General features: G+C 46.4%; 1 protein-coding gene across 1 annotated transcript in view; it reads right to left on the minus strand.

Annotated features, from left to right (window-relative positions):
* Positions 1 to 13,899, minus strand: part of ACSS1 (acyl-CoA synthetase short-chain family member 1) — a 39,037-nt gene that overhangs the window by 8,470 nt on the left and 16,668 nt on the right. Inside the window, exons 3-8 of the mRNA XM_009894861.1 lie at positions 10,923 to 11,122; positions 9,260 to 9,435; positions 6,416 to 6,568; positions 4,567 to 4,714; positions 4,127 to 4,264; positions 3,451 to 3,543 (exon numbers count right to left, since the gene is read on the minus strand). Of these exons, the coding sequence (XP_009893163.1) occupies positions 3,451 to 3,543; positions 4,127 to 4,264; positions 4,567 to 4,714; positions 6,416 to 6,568; positions 9,260 to 9,435; positions 10,923 to 11,122 (908 nt within the window). The remainder of the gene's footprint in view (positions 1 to 3,450; positions 3,544 to 4,126; positions 4,265 to 4,566; positions 4,715 to 6,415; positions 6,569 to 9,259; positions 9,436 to 10,922; positions 11,123 to 13,899) is intronic.

Genomic DNA, 13,899 nt, shown 5'->3' on the forward strand with positions numbered 1-13,899 from the left:
CCTGCTGGGATGAACATTAAATCAGATTCCAACCTTAATCAGATCTTTTCTATTCTAAACTAATTCAGAAACACAAGTCAGAAACAAAAACAAAGGAGCATTAGGCTTTTAAAAATACAGCTCTATAAATAAAGGTATGTTCTGCCACTTGGAGAGTGCATTCCTCTACCAGTTTTGCTGAGGCTGAGTGAAAACTGAAACCAGGGACTGGAAAGGCTGAATGTGATCCTGAATTTGCATCCAGCTGCCCTGATGTAGCTATGAGGAAGGGTCTCTTTGAGGAACCCTAAGCTTCAAACCTGCAGCAAATAGTTTCACATGTGGCTTACACGTAAAATTATGTCACATTTCATTAATGGGCATGCACTCACTTCACATGTTTCTGTTTATTTTGAAAAGGTCGTCTTGAATTCTTTCAGAAAAAGGAAAAAGCACTCCAGACACCTGCTGTTCTCTGTTTGCACAGAAAAAAAAATCAGGGAACCTGATTAAACTGATGGTTGCTCTTCCTAAGCCAGTACTCATTCTGAATACAGCACTGCAACCTATGTTTCAACATGGGTTTTGCCACATCCTACACATCCTGCAGCCAGCTGCCCATAAGGCAGTAAAGTCACATTCCAGAGGGAGCTGCATGGTGGCAAGGGTGCTTTAAAAATTATTTGCATGGTAAAGACCTATTTTAAACTGGTTTAAAAGTACTAGTTTTAGCCACTGACCGTGCTTCCACGTTACCTGTGCCCACACTGCCACCGTACTGCAAATCCACCCAGACTTTAGGCAAGGACAGCAGAGTGTGAGCAGGGAAGGTGATGCATCGAAACAGGCTCCCCTCTGCCGTGGGTGAATCACCCCTGGCAGCAGGGAAGAGCAGGTACTCTCTGCACCGTTGTCTTCACCACCACAGATAGATTGGACTGACTGCTTCGGGGGGAATCCAACTCAGAAACACCGGCCCAGTTTAAATGGCTGTAAGATGATGCCAACAACAAAAGCTTCCAGGTACTATTCAGAGATGTCTTTCAAAACCAGCTTTTGTTCACAGCTGCATACAACAGCTGTACTTTTTTTTTTTTATAAAACCAACCGCAAAACTACCTAGTGTCTCTTCTGCACTGTGAAGAACTGCACCTGAAACTCAAACACAGCTTTGATTCTAGTACTGTCAATCACAGCACAGCACTGCCTAATATTTTAGCAGTAAGACCCATAGGAATTTTCCATCTCTCTCATCTGCACATACCACACTACTTAAATTGCTTCTCGTAATTGCTATTTCACTCATTTGCTCATCCAAAGATTTTCAAGTGGATTGTTAAATCACCACTTGCTGATCTTTATGCCTACCGAGCTTTATTAGCTGGCAACACGTTGCTGCTTCAGAGAGCAACATACCGTAGAGGACACTGCATACAACAATACAATTAACAAGCTATATTGAAATTGTCTACAAGAGGTGACACTGCAGGACCACAGCCAGCATCTGTCAAAATCTTTCTATGATCTCCTTCTACACTCCCTTTATATTCAAATGGCATATATACTGTTTCCAGGATTAATTTAGCTTCTTCTTTGTTGGAAGCATTGTCTGTGGAGAAAGATTGATTCTACTTTCTAACAAAAACAATTTCATGAATATTTATCATTATATTATGCTTCCAGGAGCTGGTAACTGTTTACCTGCAAAATGGTGCCTGGTTCAAGGTAAGATCAAGCACTCTGCACTTACAGACTGTCCAGCAAGTGTTCTTTAACCTCTCACCTGACAGTTGCTGCTCCAAAAACGCAGGAGAAATACAGTTTAATGTAAGATCTAACCCTGTACTTTGGAGGAAATAGGATACACTGTATGCGCCAGTTAATTAAAGACAAACAAACAAAAATGTTAGGGTGAAAAAAAAGATTCCTCTCAACTCTGTCACTGTACAGTAATCAACTGCTTCTCCACAATGTTTTATTTCAGAGCAGTGAAGAGGAAAGCATATAGCACCTAGCCAGTCAGTTTTCCTTCTGCTCAGCACGTGAGAACCCAGATGGTTTAAGAGATCAGTAATCGAAGTAGACACTAGTTAACATTGCTGCTCTGAATTCTGAGGTTGTTTTATTTCAAATATAAAAATAAAAAGAGTCTGCAAGTCTGGTCTGGATTAAATGGAACTTGGTTGTGTGCCAGAAGCTAATTCATTCCATTGAGATGGGCCACAGGGATCCTGAGGAGAGAGCCTGCTAGCAGAAATAGGATGAAATCAGGAGCGGCTTGACCGGAAAGGGAATTAATATTCTGCCCAATGGCAGCTAGAAATGTAAGAGTAGGGTTGGGGTTTTTTTCAGCAGAGGCAGAATGCCAGCAGCTGTGCTGCATCCTTTAAGTCCATGGCTCCGTGGCAAACTGTGGTTCACGACTTGGAAAAGACGTATTGCAAGACACCTTCAGCAACTCCTGAATGTTGGTGCCCAGAAGAGGGGACCACGTGCTGAGGAAGGAGCTGCAGGACTCCTTCAAGTGCAGGACCCCACCAGGCAGCACAGCCCCAGCTGGAATGAAGCGCTGTGGCCTCTCTCAGCTGCTGGCCAGGGAGGGCAGGAGGCAGGGACTATTTCTGCTCCAACCGGACAGGGATCTATAAGAGCCAGTCTTCATCATTTGATGACCAGAGTGACAACTTTATCTTTAAACATCCATTTCCAGCAGGTTGCAAACAGAAAACAAGCCTTAACTGATGCACACAGCTGGGCCAAGCATGTTGCCAGAACAGAAGCGCACTCCTTTTTGAGGCATCAAAGGTGCAGGGCCAAAGCAACTACAGCATATTACTTCTGGGAGAAGCTGCTCCCAGGCAGCCCTGCTGGGTGACAGCCACTGTCCCCTACCCACCTGATGCAGAGCCAGCAAGCCTCCGCTCACTCCTTTCCAATCCTGCACTAGGTCCCTTTGACTACACAGCTTAGCATTCGGTCCTCCTCTGACTGTTCCCAGGGAGGGAAACAAAGCACACCTAAGTACAGATTGTGGCTATATGGTGCTATAAATGCCTTTTCATGATAAGACCGTATCAAGGTCAGTACAGCTGGATAAGTAATTGAAAATCAGGTTTCCAATTCAAGCTGCCTACTCCCAGCTTTGCCCAGAAATTCAATCTCTGCCTCCTGTTTCTAGAACCAATTGAGATTTTCTGGCATTCAAAATATCAAAAAACATTTAGAGGGGAAAAGAAAAAAAAAACCAAACAACCCAACATTGCTATTGCTTTTATATACTGTTACATTTTTATTATGTGCTGAAACTCCCCAGTGACTTTCAGAAGCTGATCAAAATGCCAGGAGGATTTGGTTTGGTTTTTTTTTTTAAAGACTCGTTGGATCCCACTTAAATTTTATTAATCTTCCTCTGCCCACCAGCAACCCGTCAACTGGTCGGGGCCCCCCACGCTCCCCGAGGATGCCTTTTACCTGTCTGCCACCATGTGTCCACGAGGGTGCAGCGCCCTTCTCCCACCACGTGGTAGAACCACTGCCAAGCTTCGTGGTTGATGGGCTCTCCCACTAGACGGAAACAAGAAAGCAAGCAGCCTGAGATTCAGGGGGTTGGCAGGCAGTTTGTTCTCCCTTTTGGGGCACAACACGCCGGGTGCACGATCGTTAAGCAGAAAGCTTACAGCATTTTTGCTGGGATGTGCAAAAGACTGCGATGCGCTCATGGAACCGAGGATGGGCTTTTTCCAGAAAGACCAAAAGGCAAGCAATAAATATCACTGAAAGTAACTAATCAATGCAGGTCATGCATAAGGTACGTCTAGAATCCTAAATAATGCAGCAAAATGCTGCTTAGGTCACCTATGCCAGCTGAATTCAAAGTGATGTCATTTACCATGGGATAAATCTTTTTAGCAAAGAATGTGATCTTTCAAAATAAGCTAGGAAACAGGCAATCACACTAAGGTTCAATGGCCCCAACTTCAGTTTGTTTCTCCTTCTGCTGAGAAAATATCTGAAAAGCCAGACGGGGAGCCTGCTTTATCATCTATTTTTAACCACATCCCATCTGGTCAGCCGAGCTCCTCTAGTACTTTAATTTCACCAGCTAGAACCCCCTGTCTTTTTCAAAAGAAGATTTCACGCCCCTTACCTGACCCCAAGGTCTTCAAGGAAGATCTGTCATATTTCTTCACCCACTCTTCTCCATAATTCAGCAGCAAGCGTATAGCCGTAGGTGCTCCATAAAACTGATTAATTTTCAACCTTTGTACCACTTCCCAGTAACGACCTGCAAGATCACAAACAGGCACTTTATCTGTCTAGCACTGACATACCGCTGCAAATGCTCAGCAGAAAGTTTAACAGCCACAGTTAAAGCTGTGACTACTGTGAATATAGAGCAAAACCAATGGCAACTTTTTTTTTTTTTTTTTCACCCTGGATGCACAGATGTTCCTGAATGTCGTAGACAAGTGTTCCAAAGCAACGGAGCTTACCTCCCCTGAGCAGGCAGATCGCACCAAACAGGTTTCTAAATCTCCTTTGTCACACTGCCGTGTCTAGCCAAATCTTTGCCCACCTCTTCCTCACCTGGGTCAGGGTACACCGGAGTGCTTTCAAACAGGACAGAGGTGGCTCCATTGCAGAGTGGTCCATACACAACATAGCTATGTCCCGTGATCCAGCCAATGTCAGCCACACAGCCAAAAACATCGCCTTGCTGGTAGTCAAATACATACTGCAAAGATAAACGTAAGGCCAGCTGACTTTCTGTTGGCAGGCTCCGAGCTCAAAGGTAAGGCGCTGGACCGGACATCCAAGTGGAAGCAAGAGAGCGCACGGGGCGAGCGGAGCCAGGCACACGGGGCACAGCAGTACAAAGGCCATCCCAAGGTGAGGAAGCAAGTCAGAGGGACCAGTACCAGGGCTTCCAGGCTCCCGACTGCTTCTGCAAACATACAGGGAGCATGGCTGTACCAGGAGCTGCTCAGATTGGAGCAACAAAGCTCTGACCAAAGCTCAGAGGCCTGGATACCTGATGTTGCCTACCCCAGGCAATCCATGTGGGAGAGCTGACCCTGAACTGCAGGGAGGCTGCACCCCTCGGAGGCTCAGACCCCTCACCAATATCAACAGGTTTCCACGAGAAAGCTGGAGAAACCAACGCATGCCCATGAAACATTTTCTGAAAAATGTTCTTAGCTGCTCAGCTTCTCTATCAGTGTATCGCTTTCCAGATGTTCCCCTCTCCCCTGCTCATCAAATTCAAGATAAATATCTTGGAGAACTCATTATCTTGTCTTGGTTATGGAAAATGCTTCCCACTGTAAATCTAACTCCTCTGCCACATGGTGAAGAGGTCCTGATTCGTAAGGCAGAGTCAGTTTTATGTTTTAAGTGAAAGAAAGTGGATCAGAACTAAAAGAAAACCCCTTATGTGACAAGAGCGGCACACATGAGTGTGCAAAGACCACAGAGGCCACACAGGTCAGCTGATCCCTCTACCTGGAAGAGCTAATTCTCACCTTACCTTTGCAAGCGCCTTTCCCTGTCAGGCTCTGAAGTACCACTAAAGGGACCGCAGCTGCACGCAGTCCCTCCCTGCATGTCTGCACCGGGGTGCAGGATCTACCTTCTGGACTAAGAAAGAGACGCCTCGGCGATTACGCTTAGAAAAGTTGACATAACAACTACCCTTCGTGCAGAGAAGTCTGACACTCGCATATTCAAATCTCCTAAAAATTCAACCCTGTCTGCCTGAATTGTGCGTGATTACAAACAGGGTGATACCACTAAAGTCAGATCGAGATCTTTCACTGCAGTCCTTTCCACATTTCACTGTTACCTTTTCATATCCACAGCTGAGACCAGAAGCTTCAAGAAGCAGTGCCTTGACTTTTTTTTCATGAGAAAAGGGGTTATAACATTTAGCCTACATCACACAGAAAAGCAGCGCAAAGGTGCAAGCACAGAGCATGAATGTAATTTTTGATCTTCAAACAAGTGCTATGCAAAGAAGTTGTTTTAAGAGTCCAGACCCAGTCTGAAATAAAAAAAAGCCAGCATCCCACTGCAAAATACTGTGGTAATAGTCACATTACCAATGCCAGTAAGATACTTACCAGAATCAGCTCTGCTGCATCACTCTAACGTCCACAAATTTTGGCCTGCAACACTAGCACATTTTAAATGCAAAAGTAGCAGCACCGCAGTTTCCTTCCTTTCATAACTCTAGGCTCTGGTTTGCATAGTATCGTATTCCCCAGGAAAAAATCCTGAAGATTAATTACACGTTCTCAGACATTCTTCAGTTTGTTTACGCCCAGTAAGCAAATCGGGCAGCGAATACAAAATACAGTAACCCCCACCAACCCAACTCGCTCGCGTTAGTACCGTCGGAACAGGAGTGAACCTTTTCCAGAGGACGCAGCTGAGTTACCTTATGCGTGACAGCAGCGTACAGCAGGTACCCAGCCTGGGTGTGAACGATTCCTTTGGGTTTCCCAGTGCTGCCCGAGGTATACAGCATGAAAAGCATATCTTCGCTGTCCATGCTTTCTGGAGCGCATACAGAAGCTGCCTTGGCCATCTCCTAAGGACAAAAAAACCCCCGTGGTAATGACAGAAAGACTGGTTGGCTATATGGAGCCAATCAACACTCCATCTGTAAGCATGTCAGCAGTGTCCAGAGACCAGAACCACCATTGCTGTTGCCCCCTCAGAAGCATCCATGGATGTATCATCGGTTTTATGTGCTCACGTAGGGGAAAGGTTCCTGTGGACGCATAACACCTAGCCTCTCTGCTAGGCACAGAAGTCAAGGGGAATTGCCAGATAAAACAACATTTCAGGAAAAAAATGGTAGGTCATAGCTTACATTTCAAGCCTTTGCAAGCTGCTGGTAGAAAACCAAAATGTGAGTGCAAACATGATCTGCACTTGACAGCAGCAGCAAGGCTGACTGGTCACTGGTTAGGACCCTCCTTTTCCTTTTAAAACTGCAGTGCTACAGTTAAACTATGCATTCATCTCCCTTCCCTGGCCCCAGCAGTGGATGACTGCCCTGTTCATTTGATCCTCAAATTCTAGTTGCTTCTACCCATGAGAAGGAGAGTGCTTTACTCTCCCGCCTCTGGCACTGTCCTCATACTCCACTGCTTGGCCAGGTGGGCGAGATCCTCTCCTCACCCCTATGGTCAGAACGACAGGAGGGAAGGACGCAATGTCCTGCTAGTTCAGAGCAAACTTTTTGCCCCAGCTTGTGTGCCCAGTCCAGCAGAGGAAGGGGAAATAATGCGCTTTGAAAGAGATGCTTGTGGTCACTGCACCTTGTAGCAGCAGACGGCTTGTCCGCCCAGACTAGATTTTTCAGGAAGAGGTTGAACATTTTTCTTACACGTGTACAAACTTAATTACACACAGTAATCGCTGCATGTTCCAGATGCTCAACATATGGCTGTAAAAAAAGCACAGCTGGCTCGCATCTCTCAAGCTCTGTACTGTCCTAGATGAACAGCGATTCCTGCAAGGGTTATGAGGTGGCTCTTTGCAGAGATTTCTAGGTACCACCTTTTTACAAGTATACACTGTAAACATGCTTTACAAGTGAACACTACCAACAGCAGGTCCAATTGTTTATAAGTGTCTGACAAACAAAACTTAGTAAAATATGAAGAGCTGATAGGGTCAGATGTAATACAGCACTCCTGCCCATCTCAGGTGTTTACTGTGACATTCCCGCACTGCCAGTTGAGGCTGACTTGCCAGTTTTTGAAACTAAGAAGGAGTTCTCATATGCTCCATTACAATATGAGCTTAAATTTTGCAGTAAGCCATCGTACAAGAGCTGGAATGCACAACTGCTGTAAAGATCAGTAATGACAGAGTTAACAACATTAATGGTTTAATTCTTGTTGTTTCAGACCCTACAACTGACAATGGGCTGAGCTCAGCTCTTGCATCACCGAAGCACCTCAGGCTGTTTGCAGACTAAGGAAAATCATCAGAATGTGCTTTGTGGAGTAAGAAGGAGTAAGACAATTTCCGTATAAACCCCGCCTTCTCTGTTTAACTGAGCGAAGTAGTTGCTCCTATCTCATGTGACCAGCACAGGGACTCCTGAGTAATGATCTTGGCTGCAGACCGGTGATTTCCAGGCATTATTGCGACGAGTACTTTCTGTTTACTGCTGCCAGCAAACTGATAAAACTACTTCTGCATTAGGCTGCAGTCCCGTGTGTACCAGCTAAACACATTAAAATGATTGCTGTTTTCCTCCCCTGGAAGCAGAGGTTCTATATATTCCCAAGCCATCACTGTCCTCCCATCATGGGGTAACCATGACACTGTCCCTAAGTCTCTCCAGGAACTTGATTATTTCTGCACTGCCTTTCAACAGCGTCCAGTCTAAGAGTGCATATGACAAACCAGAACAGAGTGTCTGAACACCATGTAACAACAGCAGCAACGGCATCAGTGCACTCTGGGTCTCAGGAAACACTCATTCCTTAAATCTCAGCACTGCTTGCAAGACTAAAATGGAGCAGCATACCCCCTACCCATGCTGAGGTGAATCACACAGATTGAGCTACACAACTCACAATCCCAGAAGACACTAAGTACAGGCAACCCATTTGAGGATGAAGATCCAGCTGCCGTAAGGGGCATCTCCTCTTAATCTACAGAAGTCAGGTCCAAAAGGCAGAGATGGAGAGAAAGATGATCTAGCCAACACTCAGACATATAAGGAGTTACCCAGAGTGCCAGTGGGTGTCTGCAGAGCTAGGTGACTGCAGGGACATAGAGATGCCGTCACTGCAACATAGCCGTTACCCACTGGGGTACCGTGGCAGCACGGGAAGAGCATCACAGACTGAAAACCTGCTCCAGAAGCAGTGTGAAGGCCAGTCACTGCTGGCAGGTCTGGTGCGGCTGCACTAGAGGGCCAAGCTGCAGTGTAGCGGTTGCTTCATAGCCTTTTGGCTCAGCTCACATATGCGAGGAAAGTACGGGGACTGCCTGATCTTCCTTGGCTGCCGATTCCCAGTGTAGCCCACAGCAGATCAAAGACCAAAGCCAAATATCAGAGTGTGCGTTATCTACACTTTCAGCAAGATCCTCACATGAATGTTCCGCACAGCCCTGCATCGGGTCTCTCAGAGAGGTCTCTATTAGCTGTAGCTGGTCCCTACGTTTACTAGTGCAGCATATTTCTCTCCCCCAGCACAGTAAACATCACATACTTCAAGAAACATTGGGAAAATAGGCAACACCCCCAACATACCTCCTCAAGGGGTATATCACGGTCACCCATCTGGACTTTGTTATCTGTCCTCTGAGCCACAAAGACATGTTTGACGCTTGGACAGTTCTTCACAGCTTCATCCACAGTTGTCTTGAGCTCTATGATTCGGCCTCCCCTGACTCCCTGGTTGTAGGTGATAACTGCTTTGCATCCAGCTAAAAAGAAAAAAAAATAGCATACATACCAGCCTGTTTTTCAGGCTAGTATGTGCACCTTGCTTTCCTTTCTTTTGAGGATGATGTGTCGTACAACATGTGTGATAAATACACAGAACTTCTATTAATCAAAAACAGTCAGCATCACCGACGAAAATACTTTAAAACCTGAGACCCAGAGAGATTGTGGGTAGCAGGAACCTCCATAGGTTATCTAGTCTATCTCCTCCAGCCCAAGGCATGGTCCGCTCCAGCTAAACCATTTCTGACAGCAGCCAGTCCAATCTTCCTAAAATACTCCAGTGGTAGCTATTCTACCCCTTCCTACCAGTCCACTCCAATGCCTACCATGGACATGAGAAAGTCTTTCCCAATGTCTAGCCTATGCACCACTCGCTGCAATTTAAGTGCCTCAATCCCTGACCAGCAAAGCCGACATGCATAACAGTTTCTTCCCAGTTACCTGTGTTACAGTGAATACTGCTGCTCTACACTAACAGCTCACACGTTGAAACCAGTGCAAGACTTCCTACGACCTTAGCAAACAAGCACCTTCTTTACCCTTTCGCATCCTCTCTCCGGGACTGCGTCTGTTGCAAACCAAAGTGAACAGCACCAAACTCAGTGGCCTCTCGAAGGTGTTACCCTGCTCTGAGGTACCTGCAGCCTTCTGAAAGTCACCCGTACCTTGAGGGGAAACCTCCTGGAAGCCACAGCAGAGCCACAGCCTGGCAGAGCACTTCAAACAGTACCACACTACGTTAATTACAGAGCTGTGGCTGCAGAGAAATGGCTCTTTAGCCCATCGCCTCCACACAAGTGGCCAAAAGTGAGGGGTAACTAAAACATGTACTTGCTCTCTATAGATTAACTCTACTAAAACAGAAAAAAAAAGTATGAAAATTGCTGTAAGACTTATTCCCTCACACTAGCCATAAAGAAACTGATGCGACTGCTAGGACATGAACCACTTGCTATTTTGTTCTTCTGTTGGTATTTTTAGCATTACTTTTCACCTAACCACTCTACAAGGGCTTTGGGCTAAGAACGTCTCTGTCTGTTGGTACAACGGCTAACAGAGTCGGGGCAGGCTGCCAACACCTCCAGTGCTATACATAAATCACAGTATCACAATCGAGACTGCAGAATTAACACTGTGCAGGAGTATCAAAGAAACACTGCAATTATACTGCGAAAGAACAAATCAGGCCCCATGCCTAAGCTCTGGTTTTCCCTCCAGCTTCACTGTTGTCTGGCAGTAACCCAGCGCAGACTGAATGTTAAGCAATTTATAAAGTATTTTAAGGCCAGAGGATACTGCATCTGCCACTAAGGAAAAGGCTCTTCACAGTACATTGCAAAGGAGAGTGAATTATCCTGCCAGCCGAGAATGAACCTTTTCTCTTTCTGCCAAGGAAACACAGAATTGGGATATGTCTTGGAGCACCGTCCAAGATGGGTTTGTTCCCCAGTCTGCATCTACTTACAGTCCATGATCCTCCCAGCTAAGGATTCTGCGCTGAATCCAGCGAAGATCACAGTGTGGACAGCCCCAATCCTGGCGCAAGCCAGCATGGCTGCCACAGACAAGGGAGACACGGACATATAGATGGCCACCTTGTCCCCTTTCTGTATCCCATATTTCTTCAGGGTGTTGGCAAGACGGCAGGTCAGATCCAGAAGTTCTCTGCAGCACAGAAACAACATTTGTCATGCAACAGCACAGCCCGTTTTTTGCGGGGGAGCAAAAAAAGGATGAACTAGGACTGAGCAAGGCATCGCGATCACCCTGTGGACCTTGTCGTCTCAGCAGTATAGCGCACGCCAGCTTTTGCATCTTAAAGAAGGGTGGCCTGGGGTGTGGTAAGAGCCAGAATGCTTCTGCCATTGGGGAGAGAAGAAAAAGGAGAAGGACGAGCTGCAGAAGGACGAGCGAATGAGAGCCGCAGGCGCTGCCCAGAGCTGCCGGGCTCTGGCGTGGGTCGAGCAGACAGCAACCCAGCGGCTGTCCTGCTGCTTCCACAGGTCAGTGTCCATTTTAGCCATCCTTGATGCCTTTTTTACCTAGAAGGCTCAGACAGAAGCTACTGGGAACACACGTGGGATAAAGACAAGATGAAATGGAAGCCATTGTCCAAAGACTCCCAGCACTGTTTATGTTGGGGAACTGCTGGAAGTGCTTCACAACTACTCGCTTCTCTTTAAATTGCAAGGGTAAACAACGCATTTGCACGCGTAAGGGAGAAAAGGAGAAGTCCCAAGACACTTGTGAGAGTGGCAGATTTTACAAGACTCTCATCAAAGCCGGATGACCCACAGCCTGAATTCCTTCACTGTCACTTCACCCTGCCATGCCACAGAGCGCAACGGCCTCGCAGAACAGAGATACTGCTCCGAGTAAAACTGCAGCCACTCTTGCATAGAGAAACTCGGGAACACCGAGAACAGGAACAAAGACTCTTTTCACAGGGCCTGCCACTGCGACGTGCTGACTTAATAGCAGAAATGTTCCCCTAAGGAATGAAAAAAGCAGTTTCGTGGGCAAGGACTTGCATGTACACTTATTCTGATGCCTGCACGGGGGATAACACGATTGCAGGCACGCCTGGGACTAAGATGCTGTCATGAACTGAACAGCTCTGTGTGTCTGCAGTGGAAGGGCTTTGAGAAGAAGATAGACAACTGTGCTAGGTGAGGAGTGGTCTCACGCCAAGGAAGGAGATGACCATCACACGGGGCAGTGGAGCATCCCTAACTGGTGCCAATTATCAGCTCAGAGGAGAAGACTCTCAGAGTCCACCAGGAATAAAAATTGTCCACTGGGTTCAGGAACTCGCTGAGTACTGAGGCCCAGAGGACAGATCGATCTTCTACTCCGTAGCACACTCATCTTCAACCTGTCACTTGTGAACCCTTAGGGGTCTGTAAGCTAATGTCACCAGGGACTCCAAAAACTGTTAACAAACAAATGAATTTCAGGGGTCTACATTCCATAATAAGCTGTAATGCATAAATCTACCAATGTATCCTTATCTCCCAGAACTGGCCGTAGCTGTGAAAAACAAACGAACAAAAGCAGTTTTCAGCCAGTGGCTAAGCTACAAATAAAACAAAATGTTGTTTCTGGTCCATGAAAAATTGTTTAGTTTCTTTTTTAAACCAATGCAAGTTGGAAATAGGCAAAGCCCAAGTGCTCCACTTTGGAAATGTCATAACAAAACCATGGGCTGAGAATAACTTGGCATCTTACTTCTTTAGGATAAAACTCCATCTGCACTGTGAGAGCAGTGAAGTGACACAGCCATAGAGAAAGTACGAAGACAGATACAGTGATTGCTGGAGGGACACCACTTCCCCGTCATCTTTTGGAAGATAAGAAAATGAGCCTCAAATCCCAGCCACAGCACTTTGTGTTAATTATTTTAAGACTATTCCTGTAGCATCAAGTGAATAGACCGCTCCTGAAGCAGAGGAACTCGGAGAGATGGCCAGATGTGCTCAGTGCCTGCTCCCTGGCAGCAGCTGGCAACAGCTGCCACCACATAGAGACCACAACCCAGCAGAAAGCAGATATGGAGTGGCTTTACCCTGGACTGAATTTCCTCCTAATCCCTTACAGCTAGGGATCAGCCTAAATTCTGAAGCACAACATTCAATACCTTTTCCCAAGCGCTTTATGACCATGCACGTTCCTGCTATCGACATAAGTGCACAATCTGTTAGATGTATGATTTTGCTTACTTTTACCAAGTTCATGAACCGAGCAACTCTGTGCGATAACGAAACCCAACGTTTGTTTTTGTGCCTCGTCCTGAAAGGTCACATTCTCTGGTCCAGAATTCATCCCATGCTGCACTAGAGAAAAATCTCAATGTGGATAAATATTAAAGAGCCAAAACAAAACTGAGCTGCTCAACTGCAGAGCACAGGAAGTGAAACAAGCCCCAGGCAGGGGGTTGCAAGAAAGCAAAATAAAAAACACTTATCTGCGATGTGCAATACCCAAATGCTTTCAGAGCTGCAGTCTCTTTCTCCTGAACAGAAGTGCCAGAAGAGCTCTGGCCGGCGAGGGTATCCTTTCTGAGCAGCTCCGTGGTTCCCTTGCTTCTTCAGGACTCGGTGACTGCGATGGCAGAAGCTCTCATTGGGTTTTTTTACAATTAACCCCAATTTAATATTTGCTTAATGAGAGTGTGTGAGCAAGCCGGTAAACAAGAAGGGCCAAGTCTTTACCTTCGGATCTACTGGCTTTGCTTTCTGCTTTGTGCTCTGCAAGGGCGAGACAGGAAGGCCTTGGAGGTCCCTTGGGGGTGCAGCACAGGGGAAAACAGACACAAAGGCAAGGAGAAGGGGAAGCCAAGAACTCCAACAAAGAAACCCACCAATCCCTGAGCATCAGGTGTATCTTCTGGCTCCTGCAGCAGCAGCTCTGGCTTCCCCTCCAGTTCAGGAAAGGGAGTCAGC

Source organism: Charadrius vociferus, unplaced genomic scaffold (genome assembly GCF_000708025.1).
Source record: "Charadrius vociferus isolate BGI_N301 unplaced genomic scaffold, ASM70802v2 scaffold411, whole genome shotgun sequence".
NCBI lineage: Eukaryota > Metazoa > Chordata > Aves > Charadriiformes > Charadriidae > Charadrius > Charadrius vociferus.